This window comes from Rhodnius prolixus, unplaced genomic scaffold (assembly GCF_049639745.1).
Source record: "Rhodnius prolixus isolate KJV_2025 unplaced genomic scaffold, Rpr scaffold_2, whole genome shotgun sequence".
Lineage (NCBI taxonomy): Eukaryota > Metazoa > Arthropoda > Insecta > Hemiptera > Reduviidae > Rhodnius > Rhodnius prolixus.
In genome coordinates, this window is record NW_027411592.1 from 62,739,905 (window position 1) to 62,760,177 (window position 20,273).

At 37.6% G+C, this 20,273-nt stretch overlaps 1 protein-coding gene across 9 annotated transcripts in view; it reads left to right on the forward strand.

The window, feature by feature from the left end:
- Fhos (Formin homology 2 domain containing) overlaps window positions 1–20,273 on the forward strand; it is a 138,924-nt gene that overhangs the window by 3,173 nt on the left and 115,478 nt on the right. For 5 of the 9 annotated variants that reach the window (XR_012455946.1, XM_074120235.1, XM_074120236.1 and 2 more), the window contains exons 2-4: window positions 10,859–10,924; window positions 11,997–14,529; window positions 14,832–14,938. Coding sequence is in view for 7 of the 9 variants with exons in the window: in XM_074120235.1 (XP_073976336.1) it covers window positions 10,859–10,924; window positions 11,997–14,529; window positions 14,832–14,938 (2,706 nt within the window). In the remaining 2 variants the exon portion in view is untranslated. Of the gene's footprint in view, window positions 1–7,071; window positions 7,216–7,624; window positions 7,790–10,858; window positions 10,925–11,996; window positions 14,530–14,831; window positions 14,939–18,309; window positions 18,730–20,273 lie in introns of those variants that run through there. The other 4 variants (XM_074120239.1, XM_074120240.1, XR_012455947.1 and 1 more) reach the window with 4 other exon arrangements.

A 20,273-nucleotide genomic window follows, 5' to 3' on the forward strand; every position in this document is an offset into this window, starting at 1 on the left:
TCCTAGGTTTTAAAAAAAATATCGATTAATTTGTTTAATATATTTAGTTCGCCTTTACACGAATCTCCAAAATGAGAATTTCTCTTCCTGTATGAAAATAAATGCGTTTCACGGTTGGGTTCAGATTATTTTACTCTCTAAAAGAATTAGTGGTGCTAAATATAGTTACAGGTAATAAAATTAGAGCTGAGAAATTTAAAATTAAAAACACAGAGGTGGGTCAACGATCTGTGCGGCTGTGTTCTACCACCAAATCTATTTGTCTCTGCTCACTCGTACATCCACTTAAGATATTTATTACTTTCACTTACTAATAAAGAAATGTTCGTAGCAAACCATAGAGATTCAGGATTCTCGCAGGTAACAGATTTGGAGGTTCTTCGTGATAGTCTAGGAAGTAGCTAGCAACACTGTATCATAATAATTATTAAAGTAATGCCTATTTTTTTCAGGCGGACTTTACGTCCAACTAACAATTAGGCGACAACAAACATACTTTACTGTAAATTTCTTTTATTAACCATTAAATAAAATCCAAGGCCTAGACACCGGGAATCGAACCCAGTACCACTATATTTATTAGCTTTACAGGTCTCGCCTCTAACCACTCGGCTTCCGAGGCGCCTCATATTAATTATGATATCACATATGCTGGGCATGTGGTTTTAATTAAAATAGAAATGTTACCATTCTATTGGTATTTCCATCTTTTTGCTCAGAAGTAACTTGTGAGGAATCCGAAAATCCCCTAATGACTCCTATGAGGAGACTCAATGAGATTGTTAACCCACTTAACCCAAGAAAATGAACGCCAAGCATGCAATTTGTGACCTTAAAGTTAAAAGTGAAAAGCAAACAACTGCAATCAGAAGCCCAATCGACATCTACTTCATAAAGTTCACGTTTCGCTAATGTATCTGCATCCTAGAAAAAAACTAGCAAAACGGACATCCATGCAGTAACTTCTGAATTAAACTGTTTTGTTGCGTATCATACTTAACACTTAACACCAAACAGCTCTAGAATTGTCAATATTTTCCTTTATTTGTTGATCCATTACAGATATTAACATATTTATTTTTTACACTTATTTATCTCCAAAATTTTAACATTTTTGCTGAATTTGGATTTTTTTAAATAGTACGAAAAAAATACTTAGTTACTCAAGGGCTATAACGGTCCATGAAGGACCCGAGCCTCAGCCACTACAGCTCTCCACCTCTCTCTATCTCTTGCCGACGTTCTCCATCTCTGCTGACCAAGGGCTTCCAAATCTTCCTGCACGTCGATCAACCATCCTAGTCGAGGCCTACCCCTCGGTCTTTTTCCACCAGGGTGTTCATATAGAGCTTTCCTGGGACCTCTCGTCTCCTCCATTCGGTGCAAATGTCCCAGCCATCGAAGTCTACCAGACTTTATAGTGGCTACTATATCAGGCTCACCGAACAGTTCAACGACTTCTCGATTCGTCCTGATTCTATTGCCGAAAAAAAGACTGCCAACGTTAAATATAATACTTTCACACCGCAATTTCCTTAATCTTTCCTTCTTAGTATAGTAAATATCTGTACAGAACTTTGTCATGTCGTGAGGTGCCCATTTACTGATGCCCTAAGCACGAGCTTATTTTGTTTAATGGTTATCCACCCAGGCTACACTTCTGAGGAGGAGAAGGTCAAAGCTGCACTCAGCTTTAAAGAAGGACGAAACAGATCAAAATGAACATTTGCGCATTTGCATTTCTTCCATTACGCAGTGTCTGCACACCCCGATATTGCGTAGTGTTTATCTCTCTCTCTGTGCAGCCAGATTTGCTCATTCACTCCTTTCTAAATTTGACACGTCGACTTGTGTAGTTATTTTCCTTCATACAATCATTTTTCTTACAAATCAACGTCGCATAATATTTTGTTTTTAGGCTAAAGATATTTATTTATGGATTAGTCAAAAGATTAGGAGAGGTAAGGTTATCTTTAAATAACCAAATTTTGATTTTACTTATAAAGGTTGAGGGGGGAAACATCTAACCCTCATGCCCCTCACTAAATTTCCTTTTTGGAGAAAGCGGAAGTAGCAATTTGCGTTGTTTGATAAGAACAATGTAAAAAAAAAAAAAAATGCAAAGAAATCAATTTACCAGGGTTACCAAAACTAAATTTCCAAAGCACATTGATTGTGTGCTGATTGTAGAAGGATATCCTTTGTACACACACAAAGAGCTTTGTGTTTACTATTGTATTCCACTGTTTAGCTGAATGTAATGGTAAATTAGATTAAAATAATATTAGTTTATTGACTATTGAGGGTCAACATTGAAAGGGTAGGTTACACATGTATCGGTAAGGTTATTTGTGATTTATACAATTCTGAGAAACAATCTCACGAAATTAGTTACAACAGACGAATTTCCTTCACAAGTTACATGTTGTTTTTGCACAAATATTGATGACTACTTACTCACAGAAGTAAATAATAGAAATATGGCATTGCAATATTCAGAGACATTACCTTTAGAGTTTACAGAACAAGCCGAGCAGTCGCTTTTCGAGAAAACGATCAATCCATTGTGTAAAAAATGAACTTCCGCTGGAGAAAATTTGGGCATGCAGTGAGGAGGAACTATTTCCGGCCAAGTTAATAGTAAGAAGAAGTGGTTATGTCTGTTTACAGATGGTGAAAGTAGCAGAGTAAGAAAGGCTGATGCCATGCTCCCTAAAGTCAAACTCAGGGGTGCATAAGGGTGGATTTGACACGATCGTGATATTCCCACTTCCGGAATGGCACGCGAGTAAGTGTAAACACCCGATTTAGATCTGATACACCTAAATCACTCTTGAATCCCCTTCATCCCAAAACTGTTTATGTGTTCAACTGCCAAATTCAAGTGCCAACTTTAAATGGCACTCCAACTAAATGATTAAATGACTACTAAATGACTAAATTTTTTTTAGCAGTACACTCATTGGGTCAGTTTGGAATTTATGGTTACCTGAGTTTAACAGTTTTGCAGAAAAAGGTGAAGAAGAAGTAGCGTATATCACAGCGACATCTGGTTCCGCTTTATATCATCCTGTATAATTAAGGAAGTTTGGTTTAATGTTGGTGGAATCCTCAAGTGATCTGGATCAATTGTTTTTCTGCAATTGCTACAATAATTTAGAAGATATGTGCTACGTTCTGTCCCCATGAAGGCTAGCAACTGAAGGTTAAGTTTAGTCCAACGTTTCTCAACCTTTAGTCAAAATAATGATGAAATTAACCACTGGCGACAAGAATTATGTTAAGTCGCACGGCCAAAAGATGGGAAACGCTGGGATAGGCTGTAGAATATGGGATTAACTCTGAGGTTTTGTAAAAATATGAAAATTAATTATAAAAAAAGAAAATCAACATAATTTTATTTTGCTGAGAATCGGAGTTGGGTGCGCCATTGTTTTCAAGAAACGAAGAAAAGAGGAAGTCGGAAATGATTAGGGAAGTTGGACAATGCCATAGACCACTTCCTCTTATCCAACTTAATAATACGACGTAGTCCATGATATTTCTGTTGTCAAGAAACCATAATCAACTGATGAACTGATACATATATATGGGGGTTATTAGCTGAAATAAACTACTATAAACACGAATTTATTATGCTACAATAATAACAAAACTAAAGACTAACAGTTCGAACGACGATTTGGAAAGCAGAGGCCATGTTTAATGCGGAACAGCTGGTTCTGTTTGCGACTCCACTCGCCAAATGTAAGGTTCTAAAATAACCTTAATCATTGCTCTCTCTCTCTCTCTCTCTCTCTTCTTCATCTCAGATTTGCCAATAGAAAGTAGTTTTCCAGAACATTCAAGAGTATGGACAAGGGCCAGCCAATCTCCCGACTCTTGCCATAGTTTTGGATTCATGCCAAAACATCTAATAAATATTTAATGGTGCCTCTTTGAATCTAACGAATGAAATTTAGGGAGAACGAGTGCACTAAAAGATATATATCTTGTATCAGGCTTTATAATAACACTTTGTATTCTAGAAATACAGACAAATCGCATTTAGTACTTTCTTTACAATTTAATTATATTAGAACATAACTATTGGACATCATCTATAGATGAGTTCAAGGTTGGGCAAGCCTGTGCGACTTCACAGATCAGTTCGGAGCCTCCAGGGTCAGTGACGTAAGATCAGAGCCTTTTAGTCAAGCTCGAGCATGAAATAAATTATTAGTATCTGGTGAGAATATGCCCCACACCCAGTTGGATAAAATAAATTAGCCAATCAAAACTCAGCAGTCAACTCTCAGGACTTCCTTCCAAATCTTGCAAAAGTGAAAATTTCATTCAATAAACGCTCCTTCCGGTTGGAGAATTTTTGCAGCCAAGTTACTGCCAAGTTCCAAGGTGATATCCCAAAATTCGAAAGTTCTGTCACTTTTCCTTTTTGAGCTAGAAGGTACCCCACGCCCACGCAATAATTTCTAAAACCACTTTTTGGGTCTTCGTTTAAAAATTTGTCCTCTCACAGAAATTTTCCCACGTCAGGGGATAGTAAAATGTCTTCCCCAAATTCGCCTAGCTAATTCCAAGCGCTTGGCAGGGGAATAAGACATTTATCGTTCCGGGAAGAAGAAATATGTGCTTTGTGAAGAGAGACTGTCACGGATATAGATAGCATGTTTAGATCTGTGGGCTAAATGCCACATTAATCCCTCTAGTGGGAACGGAGTCCTTTGGCCGGGGGGATTGCGCTGAGGGGGAGCCACTATTAGCACCCCACATAAAGACCGCAGACTATACACGTGACTCTAAACGTGGAGTCCATTGACCTTAAGAATTCACCTTCACTAATCCGCTGATTGACATAGCTTAGAGAGAAGTTCCTTCCTTTTGCCCCTCAAAGCCCCTTGTCAGAGTTTACTCTTGAACGCAGGTAACGTGGATATTTACTGTTCCTTAGAGTACCTAGATAGTGGTGCACGCCATCAGACTATGTGTGACCTTTTCAGAGGAATTGGTCAAAGTGCAGAGATAAATTAAGAGTAAACGCACTATAGGGCGATCACTACAATAATAGTAGTGCTATAAATTTAAACAGGTGATCATTAGCCTTAATGTGCAACACTTGTACCAACAGCTGTTTCGACCATTCATTAACAGAAATGCAGAGATTAAAAGTACAATTTAATTATACATTTAACTGATTAAATTTTGTTTAATTTTAATCAGAATTTAATCGTCTTTTTAATCATAGACAATTAATTAGTGAACTAAATTTCAAATTTGTATCGTTAATCAAACTAAAAAAAAATTACGATCAAATCTGAGAATTTAATTGAACATTAATTTTAATTACCGAATTAATTTAATTTCAATCGTTATTCAAATCGATTTAAATCACTCACTATATGACTTTTCAACTAATGGTTCGATCCACGTTTTGGCGAGGCCACCTTTCTGAGTATCACCTACAAAAACGTTTCAATTAATTTTTGCAAACTTGGACTTGACAAACATACCATTCACTAAACCAAGATAGGTCCACACTTACACCCACATTTAATCGTGTTGGTGACTCAATAGATCTTCATAGGACCATCTTATACTCTCATTTTACGAGAGGTTAAATAAGGTTTTCTAAATTGCTGTTTACTACCTCTAATTATTTAATAATTAAATTTCTAACTAAACTTCCAAGAAGAAAGAAAATCAATACACAGAAAGTGCTATTTTAAAGAAAGGTTTTTTTCTGTAATTTACTGTGAATTCGAGAAACAGATTCATTTGAAGCTGATCTAATGGCGTACTAAGCTTAAATGCCTGTTTGGCTTGTAGTTTTGTCTTAATTAATAGTTTGGTTCAAAAAGAATGTGTCGCATTCTATCAACATTATTATTAATGTTATCTCTTTTTTTCTTTTTATTATGCAATTCTAAGTTACAACAAAATTCAATTATATTCGTAAATTATGGTTAGAAAAAGTCATGTGAGTGTTCATAAGAGATTCTTTTCAAGAAGTGAAGCTGATGAATATTGGCGAAAACTAATCGAAAACGATCTTAACTTAATAAAAAATTTCTTGAAAATTAAGAATTTTTTTTCGAATAACTTGTTAGCATTATTTCTCATTATTTACATAAGAATAATATTATTTCTAAAATAAAAATTAAAAAAGTTTATTAAATTTGAGAAATTAATAAAACTTTTATAAAAATAAGTGAAATGTATTGAAACACCATTGTTGAGTACGCCTTGACCATCCCATAACTGGTTATCATTGGACGGGGCGTGATTACCATAGAGGTGGGCGTGACCCGCCCACAGCTTGCAACCACACTGCATTGTGATTGGCCAATACTTTAAACGTAATAATTTCAATGAAATAATTAATTTAAAATTTTTTTTCCAACATTTCTCCCATAGGTATTTGATAAACTTTCGAATTAAGCAAGAAAAAAAAATCTTTTTAAAAATTCGATAAATAATATTTCTTTTGTAATAATACTTCATGTTTTACACAATTATTGTTAACAGAAACAAAAAAGTCAAGGATTTGTACTGTTTAATCGTGAAATAGATAAAAGAGGAATGGGCATTCTGTAGACTTGTGATCCGCCATTACTTTTACTCCAAAGCTTACTTTTTACTCCATCCGGCGGTGGAGAATTCTAGTGGCAACTTCTGTAAACATAAAAGCAGTTTCTACATTCTCATTTGACCATGTTGACGATTCACTAGACTTATATAGAACTATCCTACGCTCATATTGTTGGCGACTCACTCACCAAAGGAGCAAATCGATTTATATAGTTTTAAATTCTTACGTTTTTTAAGGTATGCCATAGTTTGTCCACACACATCTACAGTCACATTCAGTGCCATTAAAAACGGGTATTTCGAAAATTTGGAATAATGGCAACACTTTTCTTAAAAAAAAAAAAAAAAAAAAAAAAAAATGAGAAAATTGGTCTAATAATCAGATAAAGTTGGCAGAACTTACGCTAGTTGGGATTTTGTGACACTTTATTAATTATTATTTTTAGTTGGTAATATGCGTTGTTATTTGGCAAGGTTACACACTTGTTTCCACTTGAGTTCCATTGCCAAGTTAGTGAAGTGAGCATAGTTAACTAGAAAAAGAAATTACTAATTGTCGGAAATGTTTAGCTTGTATTAAAATAAATCGTGGATTCATTAATACTAGAGGCTGTGTCAGTTGGACAGGTAAAACAAATTAACTTTATGTCTGATCACTCTGTAGTTATCATCTACCAAAGCATTGACTTTTGATTAGGTGTTAGATAATAGATGTGGCTACCAAGCCAACTTGTTTTGTCACTTTAAAAAAAAGATCTATTAGGTTGCTAACCTTTTTGTAATACTTGTGCAGTGGCTCCTTAAGTAAAACATAGTTGGCGTCCAACTGGTTATAGGGTAATGTAACTTTTATTTCCTAAATATATATTTGTTTTATATAGGTTTTGCAATAAAATGTTCTGTAATTATGACAATTTGTATTGTCGATCTTGCTACATCCGGCGAAAACACGAAAATTCGCTACACTAGTATAAATAATAGGAAGTAAAATAAAGTATTATTAGGAAAATTTTTCAATTAGAGTAGCAATTATAGAAGTAAGGGAAAATCGTGTTAGTGACACAACTTTTTGTAATCGTATTAGTGGGAAAAGAACAATGCTCATTTTTGCAAGAAGATAAACACCGTCACCTGCTAGTTTGTGTGGAAGTTAAATTTAGCACAGCTGTATACTGGACTCGCCCAGATTGACTGTAAACAGGTCAGAACAACATTTCCAATTAATTTCCTCTGAATAATACGAAAGAATATTCTTACCAGCAACCAACACAATAACCTTCCTTTGACTTATTGTTTACATTTACTGTAAAAAAAAGGTTACAATGGTATATGGGGCAAAACTTGGAATTTTAAGCAGTACATAATTCAATGCACGAAGTTTTAAACTATCATTATTCCTTGAACTTTGAATTTTTATTAAACATTTGTTTTTAGCATCAACTATTTGTGAAGTTATCTTTGATCTTGCGTTTTCAATGGAGTTTTTTTTTCTCCTGACGTAGACCCTCACACGACCATCTCTTTCTACTTAAGATTCAAACTCACGAGTTTTCTCAAACTGCAAATATTTGAGTCACATTTTGTTCTTTCTAACTAAGTTGAATACTTTTTAAAATCGTAAATTACACTGAAAGGCAATCTTATTAGCTATAATGCCTTAAAACGAATTTGTTTAGAAAATGATTTAACAGAAAAAAAAATTAAAAAATCGTAGCAGTCGTTTTTCGGACAATTTGAGGATTTGAAAAACAATAAACTCGAAAATCTGCACGATTAAATTACCTTCTCTAACTGGCAGAGAAAGATTTAGCAGAATATAGTATAACGTCTCCCGCAGTCGTATCTGAAGTAAAGTAAGCGACATTTTGGACTAGCGGTGTGTCTCTGCACTTGTTGGTTACTAGAACGACCGCTAGATAGCAAGAGAGTTGTAACTCTACTTAACTCTTTTAAGAAGTACATGAATTAATTATTAAAATTTATATTTTAAAAAATCTTGAATGTCCACTCAGTTCTCTTATTCCAATTCTCAAGATTATAACTTCATATTTTTTCACCCTATGAGTTTTAAAAACTGATTATTTATTAACCTTACACTGAAGTGTTACTAGAACTGGGATGTACGTATTGTTCTAACCCAGAACTGTATATTCCAGAGTGCCCTAAAACAAACTTTCCTTTAAGAAAAATGATTTTTAAAGACAATCTTTGGGAATTTCAAGAAAATCCCAGAAAGTGTGAAGTCCCAATCATTCAGCAAAGAGAAATTATCTTTCAGCTTTGAATTTTAGCAGTTAATCGATTCTTTAGATTAGATTAGATTAGACGAGGGCGGCCTCAGGGCCTACGCCACTGCGACCCCTTTGGGTTTATTGTGGCTACCCTAACTTTAAAGCTCACCCTCCAGACCTGTCCTTTTAATTAGACTCTTAATGCTGGAGAGTGACTTTTGGGTAAAGCTCACAGGCCTTGGTTTTTCCTCCCCGAGAAGTAACATCCTTAGCCACACGAGCCCCTCACACTGACACAACACGTGTAGTGCCGTTTCCTCCTCTTCCTGACAGAACCTACAGAGGCTATCATCTGCCAGGCCCATGCGATGCATGTGTTTTCTGAGTCTGCAGTGGCCAGCTAATTGGCCTACAATCATCCTGATAGCCCCACGGCCTTGACGGATTAATTCTGCAGTTAGCCTCGGCGAATAGCCTTTAATAAACTCCTTCGCCTGTGGCAAGCCACCACTCCTGAGGCCTACTCTGCACCCATAAGTTAATGGTCGCAGTCTTAACACACTTCGGAACCTCAAAACAGGGCTCCGGGCCAACGAAGTATCCCGCAAAGCCTTCCCGGGCCAATAAATCTGCCGCTTCGTTACCCTTATGTCCTGAATGACCAGGTACCCAGACCAGAAAGACCTTATTTTGGTCACTAATTTCCTTCAGGGCTCCCAGACAGTCCCAAACCAGTTTTGAGTTAACCTGATAGGAATTGCCCCTAGAGCAGCCTGACTATCCGAGAAAATTACGACCTTAGAATTAATAATTCCTCGCCCTTCAATCTCGGTAGCACAGAACCTAATTGCAGCTAATCGATTCTTTTTTAATTCTTTAAAGAAAATTGTTTGTTCCCAAAGTGCTAATTTCTGCTAAACCGTTTCCTTTTAGTTTTCTTTCATCCTGAATACCCAAACCTCGGCGGAATCCCAAACGAAACAAAAAATTCAACAGAAAAATTAAACCCAGAAATTTTTGCAGAAGTGGAAAACTCTAGACATGATTAATTAGAAACAAAATGCCTTAGTTATTTGTTCCGTTATTTGGTTATAAGTTGAGAATAATTCAGCCTATGTACTTCGAGATCTAAGATGCAGGGACCAGCTAATTTGCATTCAATTGGTCCGTACAGGATACGTTCATTGTAGAATAGGTTTAAGTTGTTCACAAAAAAAATTTTTCCACCATTATTATTTCAACCACCGCCACCACATTTTGCTAGGAAATTTCTTATTACATTGTTTCAATAACATTTCTTTGATGTCATGCTGGACTTGTTTGTGAATGTACATCATGACAAATTGACCACAGCGATCGACATCAACTGAAACCATTTGGCGGTTGTTCAACTAAACGCTGTAAACTCGATGAAACTAGATGCTCAAATGGTATTTTAAAGCAAAAAACTTATCACTATGTTTCCCAAAAAATTAATTTCCCAGCTGAAATGTTACAGATCGATATGTCTGAACTAATATACTAATAATATGATTTAAATTGTTTGTTGTAGTCGTCTATCGGAAATCGGAAAACTGTAAAATCTGTAAACTAGCTTTATTAGTTGAGATGAATTGTCCCATAAATATCGAATTTGAAATCTCTGCGAGTTTCCTAATTTTTTTAAAAATAGAAAATAATTATACATATATAAATAAAATTGTGTGCGTGGAAATGAAACCTAAGTATCCCCATTTCTTGTTTTTTCCCCCAAAATTTTCCGTTTTAAGAAATGAATTTGACGAATCAAGATGACGATCTATATTTGTTATTAGAATAATGTAGCAGCATAATGCTAGCAGTAGATTGGAGCGCCATCTATGAGCACGGTCGAGAACTTTACATCTTGTTTTTTTTTTTTTTTTTTTTTACACATGCTGACGAAATACATTATTTTTTATTTATTGAGCTGAAAAAACGGGTTGAATTTTTGCTTGAACGAGGAATTATTTATTTATTTTTTGCAACTTCATTAATTTTTATGATCATATCTTTTGCAGGGATCATGGAGCAGTAAGGGAACTTATTCACGAGTAGGGGAGCGAGTCTCATCACTGAACACTGCGGTAAGTTGCCATTGCTGACCAAATCAAGTTAAATTGATGTGTGCAACAATTTAGGAACCACATTATAGTAATATACCTGTGGCAACGTGAGGATTGAATCTTAGGAATTTCCTAGCCAGTAAAGTAAAAGTGCCAAGTATGGAAATTATGTGTAGAGAGGGTGGCTGGGGAGGCGCCATGGTGGGAGGTCAACTGTTGATTGGCGAGGCGAGTAGATCAAGCGGAAATGGTTGCATACCGTGTCCCGTGCAGCCAGCCCTGTCGAGTGGGGCAGCAGGCGTCGTCGTGACCCACTCGTAATCAGAGACGGCGTTGGTCACGACAAAGTGTGTCTTGGCTGCATCTGCTATCCAGCTTCACTACGTTACTAGAAAAAACAAAAACAAAAAACAATTATACCAGTGGTTCGCAACTTGTTTAGCATCGCGCACTGGCCTTGATGAATCACACGATCTTGCACGATTCTGGGCGATGAGCCCTTATAAAGGTCCATACTAATTTGGTGAAGGTCGAAAGTTCACGAAAAAAAAATTGGAATAAAAAACGAACCCACTGCATGCATTTCTTTTTATTTTTGACCGGTTTCGAAATTCATCCATCACCAGTTAAGTGTTGAGAATTTGACTTCCGTTTCTGTCAAAAAAACTACCCCTACTGACTGTTTCATTTACAATCACATTTGTCTTATTAAAATTTCAATTATATACTTCTTTTAAGCATTTTTGGGGAAACCAAAACATTTTTGAGTACCTAATTTTAATTTCGAGGTCGCGTTTTCATTGGCAATATCCGAATTTAGGTTGTTCTTAAAGGGCGAATTTATTCTAATATTCATATGGGTAATGTTAGTGAGAGTTAAGTATGATTCAAACATTTGGAGCTGAAAGAAATGAGTTAGACGTGGAAAGAGGAAGAGATGTTCCACAGAATTTTTGTGCTCGAAACGAATACTTTCTGTGAAAACTACAAATCATAAGTCTGTCCCAGGGCAGCGCTTGCTCTTAAAAGGAGTAGCCAAAATCAAACTAACAGCTGTTACATTGGATATATTGGTTATTCTGGATTGTTTCAGGTTGACAGAACCATAAGCCGGAGCAGTTATGGCACTCTACCCAGAAGTTATGGTGGCAGCAGCTACAGCAGCATCAAGTCCTCAGTGCCGGAGCCGGCGAAAACTTACTCCAGATTCAGCACTAGAGGATATTCGGTGGACAGAAGTTTGGACCGTGCAAAATCACCAGAACCGGACAAAACGTATCGCCGCTATTCCGGCTATACACCACCTGAAACGCCAGCTCTCCGACTGGGAAGCTCATCACGATTCGGCGGTCAGATAGCCCGTTCACCAATCTCAGAAAAGAGTCCAACCGTGTTTGGAGTGTCACCGATTTCTGAGAAGGGCTCTACACCTGTGTGTACTAATTCTTCTACAGCAGGTCCATCAGTAGCTGCGGTAAATAATGCAAAAGCGGCGGAAAATGAGGAGAAAGAATTAAAGGTGGAGTTGTGTACAAGAAGTACCTCGCCTACTCCTCCTTGTAATTCTGCGTTTTTGCGATCAAGAAGGGCCGACATGGAACGAGTATTGAAGTCTGAAACAGTTAGATCGTCCGTAAAACCTAGCGTATTTTCCGTGGAAACTCAGACCGACGATGGACGGGTTTCCCCGCTACCTCTTCAGCGATCAACAGCTTCTAGCCCTTCTCCAACTCCGGCCGCCTCCAGTTCCTGGGGCTCGAGAGTTTCCACTTATTCTACCCCTCGATATTCTTCTAGAGTCGGCGGATATAGTTACTCTCGATCACCAGATCCACCTAAAACTGACTCCCAACAAGAAAAGAAAATTCCTTCTCGGCCTACAGATCTTCCAGTAAGAATTCCAACAAGTAAAACCACTGAATCGATCAAACCAGAAGTAAAAAATGCAACAAATGTCCAAAAGCCACCTGCTGTGCCGAACAAAGACTTTAGAAAATCCGTACTGAATATGGACCTTACTTGCTCCCAGAAAACAACGAGCCAGCTGACGAAAGAGGAAAACGAATCTAGTAGCGATGAAAGCAGCAGTTCGAGTAGTTCGAGTGAAGACAGTGACCATGAAGAGAGAAAGACTACCAAAGACATGCCACCTAAACCTCCAATAAAGAAGGATCAGGAAACGAAATCCGTCCTAGTGAAAGCTTTGAATCAGGCTGTTCCGCAGAAGGTGAAGTACACGAAAATCGAGGAGCCTCCTGAGAAAGAGGAACCTAAAAAGCCATTAGTTCTTAGAAAATTTGATTCTGGAGATCGCGCTTGGTGGCTGAATAGTAACAAGGATGTGCCAAGTTTGGAGAAATCAGAAAAAGAAAATCTCTCATCTGAAAAATCTGTCAGCAGTAAACCATTACAGAGATCTTCCACTTCAAAAAATCTTAAGCTAGCCAATAGCAAAGCTTCACTAAACTCAACGAGCGAAAGTCCAAATAATTCACTTCCAAAGACGCCAAGTAGCGCTTCTTTGGCAGGCATTAAAAGCATTCCAAATTCTCCTAGTAATCAATCGCTGAATAATTCCGCGAGCGTAGCTTCCATTCCAAATTCAGCTTCCCTAGAGAAACTGCAGTCGTTACCAAATTCGAGCAGTAATATTTCGTTGGAGAAACCCTCTTTGCTGCCCAAATCTACTAGTACTCCTAATAATTTATCAACAGCAACCTCTCCTAGCAATAATTCCCTAAAACCTGGGGTTTCAAAGTCCAATTCTGTTAGTGCAGTTCTGAAAAAATCTTCTAGTGTGGAAGAGAAATTATCTTCCAGCAATAACTCGCTCAAAAAATCAACAAGCTCTGCTTCCTTTCAAAACGCTGTAGCAACAGTACAGAAATCACCAACAGCTACATCTATCCCTTCTGCAACCTGCAAGTCTAGTGCACCCAAGTCGGACAGCAAAGCTAGCTGTTTGGAAGATTCTCAGCAAAATATCAGTATCAAGAAAAATTTCAGTCTAAGGAAATTTGACTCCGGTGAGCTGGCATTTTGGGAGGGTGTAGACGAGAGTGTTGTTCCAAATACTCGCATCAGTCCGACTAAAACTTCTAATTCGTCAGAAAATGAAAATGCATCTTCGAAATTATCACGAACTTCAAGTACCAAGTCTTTATCGAAGCCGCCGATCAAGAAATCCGAATCTCGTGACTCTTTAAACGAACCTAAAGAGTTCACTCCAGGTTATCATAGGATTCATGCGAAGAAAATGGCCGCGGTAGCAGCTGCTAGTGCTGCGGCTGCCGCTACGACGGAAGTAGCGTCGAGTGCAGCTGAAGGAACGTCGGCTATAAGTGAGAAACAAAAGAGTACATCTTGTTCGAACCGGTCCAGCGACAGTGAGACTGGCAGTACGACTAGTGAGCGAATGTGGCCTGCCAGGAAGATGATTGTCCGGGTGGAGTCAGGCGAAAGAGATTGGTGGCTGTCGGACGAGGAGAAACAGGAGAAGAGAAAGAAGAAGCGAAGTAGAGACGGCCCAGTATATGTAGGGTGTTTCACAAATATTGACCACGTGCTGGGCACCCAGGCTCCTCCTCCGGCGGCATTCAGAACTCCGGACAACACTTCTGGAGATGGTATGTTTATTCTTAGTATTTCAACACCTAAATCTAAATCTAAAAAGAAATATTTTAATGGATGAATCGATAAAATTGCAGAAATCAAAATCTTCTTCTGCGCCTTTTAGTTTTCCTGATGATCAAAGGTTTGGTTGGAATCCTAAGTACACATTTGCGACAATTTTCTCCTTAAAAGTAATTTTCCTCGTAAAACTTTTCAAATAAAAGTTTTAGATGCACACATAGACATTAAGCAGTATTTTGTGCAATGTAATTGCAACAAACTTCTAATATTATGCAATGAACTTTTATGTTAATAGAATCAGACAGCTGTGATGATTGGTGTAAAAAGGTTCCCGCGAGCCAGGTCAAGATACACGACAGTAGTGCGCAGAATCCTGTCATACAGAAAGGCGGCATGATCAAGGTATGTAAAATTATATATTAGTTGTTAGTTGTCTCTGCAATAGGCACCCCTAAGAACCTATGAGAAGTTCAGGGTGTTTAAATATACCAATAATGGAATCGCAGTAAGGGCACCATTTATGCCGAAAAAATCAGTGGGTCGATCTTTCCTAAGATCGATTAAAATAGCATTTGCAAGCTGAATAGTTAACATAGTATTTAATAGTTTAAGGCATGTACAGAAGGTTTCATCTGAAACTCTTCTTCTGTGTCAGATTGAACTGAGGATTGTAGTAAGACAAAGTAATGTTTCTCGGTAATATTTTTAAACGGCCGGAGTCCGAGACTGTGGAAGTACATTGGCACAAGCCTGGTTGCAGTCCAATTGCTTTACCCAACACTAGCGACCGTGTTCGACTGTAAAAGCGATGTGACCAGCCGGCTGCAATAATTGCATTCTATGAGTGCTTGTATGAGAAACTTCTTTGATTCGTTTCCTTACTTTTTCTCGCGCTGATTTTGCGTTCTCAGCTTTTTCTTTTTTCGGTTTTTATAACCTGAGTAATGGAGCACCGATGTCGAAGTAATAAACTGTAGCCTTCTTGGAGGTTATAAATGTTACTACTTTAATTAAAACGTGCGCCCCCTCTGGGTGGGGAAAAAAACTACTAAAAACAATAAAGAGAGGCACTGAGTGTTGTCTGTAAGTCGGTTTGCTGTGTTGTTATTCTTGCCGCGATATTTGAGCTGCTGTACTAAATATGTCCTAGAGTGGGTGAAAAGGCAGAGCCCAAGCTGCGCAAAATCCGATTTTCTCCTTATTAAAGTACCTCTTAGAGGTTGGTACCTGTTTCCAATAAGCTTCTCGTCCTTATTTCCAAAGAAAGACAGCGACAGTAAAACAAAACAAGAGAATTAGGTGAATTCGTGCCGTGTGCAGTCAGAAAAGTGGCACCTGCATAAATTTGAACTATTGTAAAACTGTGAAGCTCAAACTGTTAATATGGGAAATGTAGAATGTACTTTCAGGAAACCCAAATCTTTTCTCTGAAAATCTAACCAAATTTACTTTCTCTTATTAGGTATTGCAAATAGAAATTTTCTAATTTTGATACTGGCATTAGCCTGACTGACTGGATCGTTCACTTTTTCCGCATTTCCCAAGAAGATGACTCCAGCTATTTGCTAGAAACTATGCACACACATTGTACTCATGGTGGCCTACAACTTCTATTTGGAAAATCTATCCAGGATAATACGATTTAGGGCAATCCTGGAAGAGGAGGTGGTTAGGCTTTCCTGTAAAGGAGCTTACAGAATAATGTACGGAGCTGAGTCTTATTTGTTATTATAAACGAGGGATAAATGTGTTCAAAGATCGAACTTTGATGATATTGTGTAAGTTAAGCCTTAAACACCGTAACAAGATCTAATCGTTCACTCCAGATGTTCCAGAATCACTCATAATCACAGTCTTGGATCTGATCACAGCCGCAGAAATCTAAGCATTAGTACAGATTTAATTTCATCAAACCAACCAGCTGAGTTAAAACACGCATGGAGTGATTCTACAACTTGAAGCAAGCAAGGACAGGGTTCAACATCGGACCGACTGAGAGACCGCAGAACACATTAGGAAATGGCACGAAAATTGTACATACAATGCGAGCAAAACAGACAGACAAAGCGGCCGGAACCAATCGTCAAGGCGTTAAATCGTCATGGAACATTATCTTCAAGATCATTGCGCATGCCTCAATGTTAGAAGTTAGATACTATGGTTACCAATGGTATTTCAGTTACAATACGTACACGTCCTACCACCGCTGCTCTAAAGCTTGGTATGTGCGTAATGATTGCAGTTAATTCGAAACAGGATCTAGAATGAGACTTAAATCCCTTCTCAGTGGGACAATTTTAACTTTATCTCACATAACCTTAAAGAACTTCTCTTATTGTTGTAAGTTTCTCTTCCAGTCGTAAATTTCCTTACTTTCTCTTTCATTACTCTTCTACGAAGATATTGTAACCGTGCAGATTTTCCATTTGACATTTCACAGAAAATATCCGTTTAGATCTCTCTGAAGTAATTCGTGTATTTGTATGTCCACCAAGTAATAATCGCAGAAAGTTGGAATTTGAGATTTCGCTCAGCTACCCCAAGAGAACGACCTAATAAGGTTTTAGTCCAAATTGGCCGACCGGAAGTGCCACTTTATTGAAGGGATATTTAAGTTTTTTCGAATCTGTCTTCTTCTATTTTCCTACACCGTTGGTATGCCTGGGAATTGATAGCTTTTATTTGTAACATATCCTCTCCCAAGGTATTGTTGGGAAAGAGGTTAGGTATATTCCGTCTGAAGTACCAGTTTTCTATCCTGCACATTGAGAGATAGTTGAGATAGAACAGAGTTCACACTAGATTGTTAAGACTATTTAAAAAAACAACAAAATTTGATGAAAAGTAAATTGGTAAAAATAAACAGGCCAATTGTAGTGTAAGACCTCAATAAAATATCACTGAGGACGTTTTGGTACATTGCTGCAGGTCATTAATCTGGCAGATTGGAGTCTGTATTCCATGCGCTCCATCATTGATCCTGGCAGTTGGCAAGCCTGGCAGAACTGGAGTGAACACCCAACAGTGCTGGAATTGAGACACTCGATCGGCCCACCCTCTTACACTGCCATGACGTCATTGTTGGTTTTCCATTGCTTAACTTTTTATTTTCTCGTTTTTTCTTAGGACGTCTTAATTATTTAGAGATAAACTCTTCTCGCTTGCTAACATTTTCTTAGTTTCTACGGTTATTTTTCTAGTTTTATCTATTTTTAGTGGAATTGCGGTTAGTTTCGAAGTCTATGTGTTAGGAGACACTCCAGGGCCTTATGGAGGAGGGTGGCCTAAGAGGTTTCATTTGAATCTGGACACAAAATCTGTTTAGGCATCCGTAATACTAAGGCTTTAAACTTCAGGAAATATCGAGTTTAGTAAAGTTGAGCTTTTACGTTATGCTTTCTTCGATGTAATAATTTTATCGTGGTACCCTGGGTAATATTGCAATCGGTAATTCCCTTCAATACAAATTCCAAGTGTCGAGATTTAATTACGCAAATTACTGCAAGAGAAACTCGTATGTGATCGCACCAGATTGTTTTTTCCATTGGTTACCAGGTTACCCCAGGTTACCACAAAATGTTTCTAGTGAAAATGCAATATTAAAAAATTGTCCATCAATTTAATGCTTTTCTAAAAACAAAAATGAAAAAAAAAAAATTAATTGAATAAACATGAGTAGTAAAGACAAAGTTGTCCACTAGGAGCGCTGCGCTGCGGCCACCTACAGGTTCATCCCCACCAGGCGTCTTAACCTTACCGACTTTCTTCGTCTGATTCAATTTCACCGGCCGTTAGCAGACCTCAGTTGAACCTGTGATTCTGTAACGTACTGTGTCCACGACACAGGTAGTGTTTTAAATTCGTATTTTAATTCAAATTAAGAGCAGAAATGATTACTAAAGTGCAGTGGTTTTAGTTCTTTACTGTTTTTTTTAGAAATTCCTTTATTCTTTTATAAGCTTTTTTCTTTTTCATTTTTGTTCTTTTTCACCATTTCAAAATTTGGATTTAATTAAAAAAGAAACGATATGGCACTGACGTGTCGTATCCAATTTTTAAACGACATCGATCCGTTTGAATATACTAGTAATTTTCCCGAACCACCACGGCCACCGGTGCATACCTTCAGCTGCAGTCTACCCTTGATCAACCAAGTAGCCGCTGTACATCGTCTGTTGAAGGCACCGCACAGGGTGAGTGCGAAATATAATGTTATTTCACACAAAAATTAGTTTGGTCTTTTCTTAATTATGTTCTTCTTATTTCTCTTCAGAAATTGTATTCAGGCAGATTTATTTTCAATTTTTACCAAAATATCTGTTGTGAGAACCCCTTTCCTGTATACAGAAACGTAGTTTACACAAGTTGGTCTGTGTACGAAAAGAATGATTATAATTTATTTTCAAGTATTATATACACAAAAATTAATGACATCATGGTACCATATCGTCAGTCACAGCTTTGTAGAATCACTCTAGTTCACGTACGTAAACTGCTACAAAAAATTCTTTTAAAAAGAAAACTACAAATCTTTTAACTAAGTGTTTACAGACGGAAATGGCTGACAAGAAGGAAATCAAAAAACTAAATTAGTAGTTCAATTTGGTTATGAGAAATGTCCGTTGCATAAAAGTTGACCAATGCAAATCCGGTCAGAAGCACTTAATGTTGATATAACTTGAAGTTAAATAAGTATGGGTTATGGAAGGTTCCACTCTTGAATTCCTTGAGGACCTAACTTACAGCCAGAGAAGAAAGGAGGTTCCTAACACTCTGGAAACACAGAATAGTTTCATGCAATTCAGGACTTGATTTTCAGCAACGAATTTTTAGGATCTCCTCTCGCGAAGACTTCAAATTACCAAATCTGCTTTTTAGTAATTGTTATTGAACCTTGAAGTCTAATTTCAAGTGTCTTAGAAGTTTAAAAATTAAAAAAAAGAAACAATCCACAACCTCTGTCCAGGCCAATCTGTTCTTTAGACATTTTTATGAACCAAGTGAAGCTTTAAAGAAACTTCTTCCAGATTCCAGGTAGACTACATGGACAGGAATGTTCTCAGGCATTTTCTGACTAAGTCTTTCTATCCTGGCCAGCTCATAGCAGGCAGCTAACTCCCAGATCTGACAGCCATAGCATGCCTCGGAGTTCTGCAACAAAAGTACGAAATTTTGTGCTCATACCAATGGTCTTAACTGCCAAACACTTCCTTTACAGCGCTTACCCGTTGCCATCTTTTCCTTTAATAAATGCTTATTCAGGTTTAAGGAGCGATCAAGAACATCAAGATGGTTATGAACTCCTGATTGTTTCAGTTAGAGTGTTATTAAAAGACCTCTTTACTTCCACGCCATTTTGTCTCCAACTAATCTATTTTGAGTTAGGAAGATTGATATAAAGGTGCCAGAAAACTTTTGGTTAGTGCTGATCTGCTGAGATTTCTTGCTGTGCCTTCGCTCTATCTACATCAAGATGGTGTCATCAGCTTAAGTAGGCCATTCACCCAGCTCTAATTGCCTATCATTTGCCCGCCTCCTACACTTGTGAACAGATCTTGTGTAAACAGGTATAAAAATAGCAGACTTAGAAAACCACGCTGCCCGTATACCACAATTTGCTATAAATCTTCAAAGAAGACCACCCTCACACTACACCCTGCCCGTTGTTCCAGTTTGTAGATTTATGGCTAGTTAGTAAACAAGCGAGATGCGATCAGTTGAAACCACAAGCAGTTTC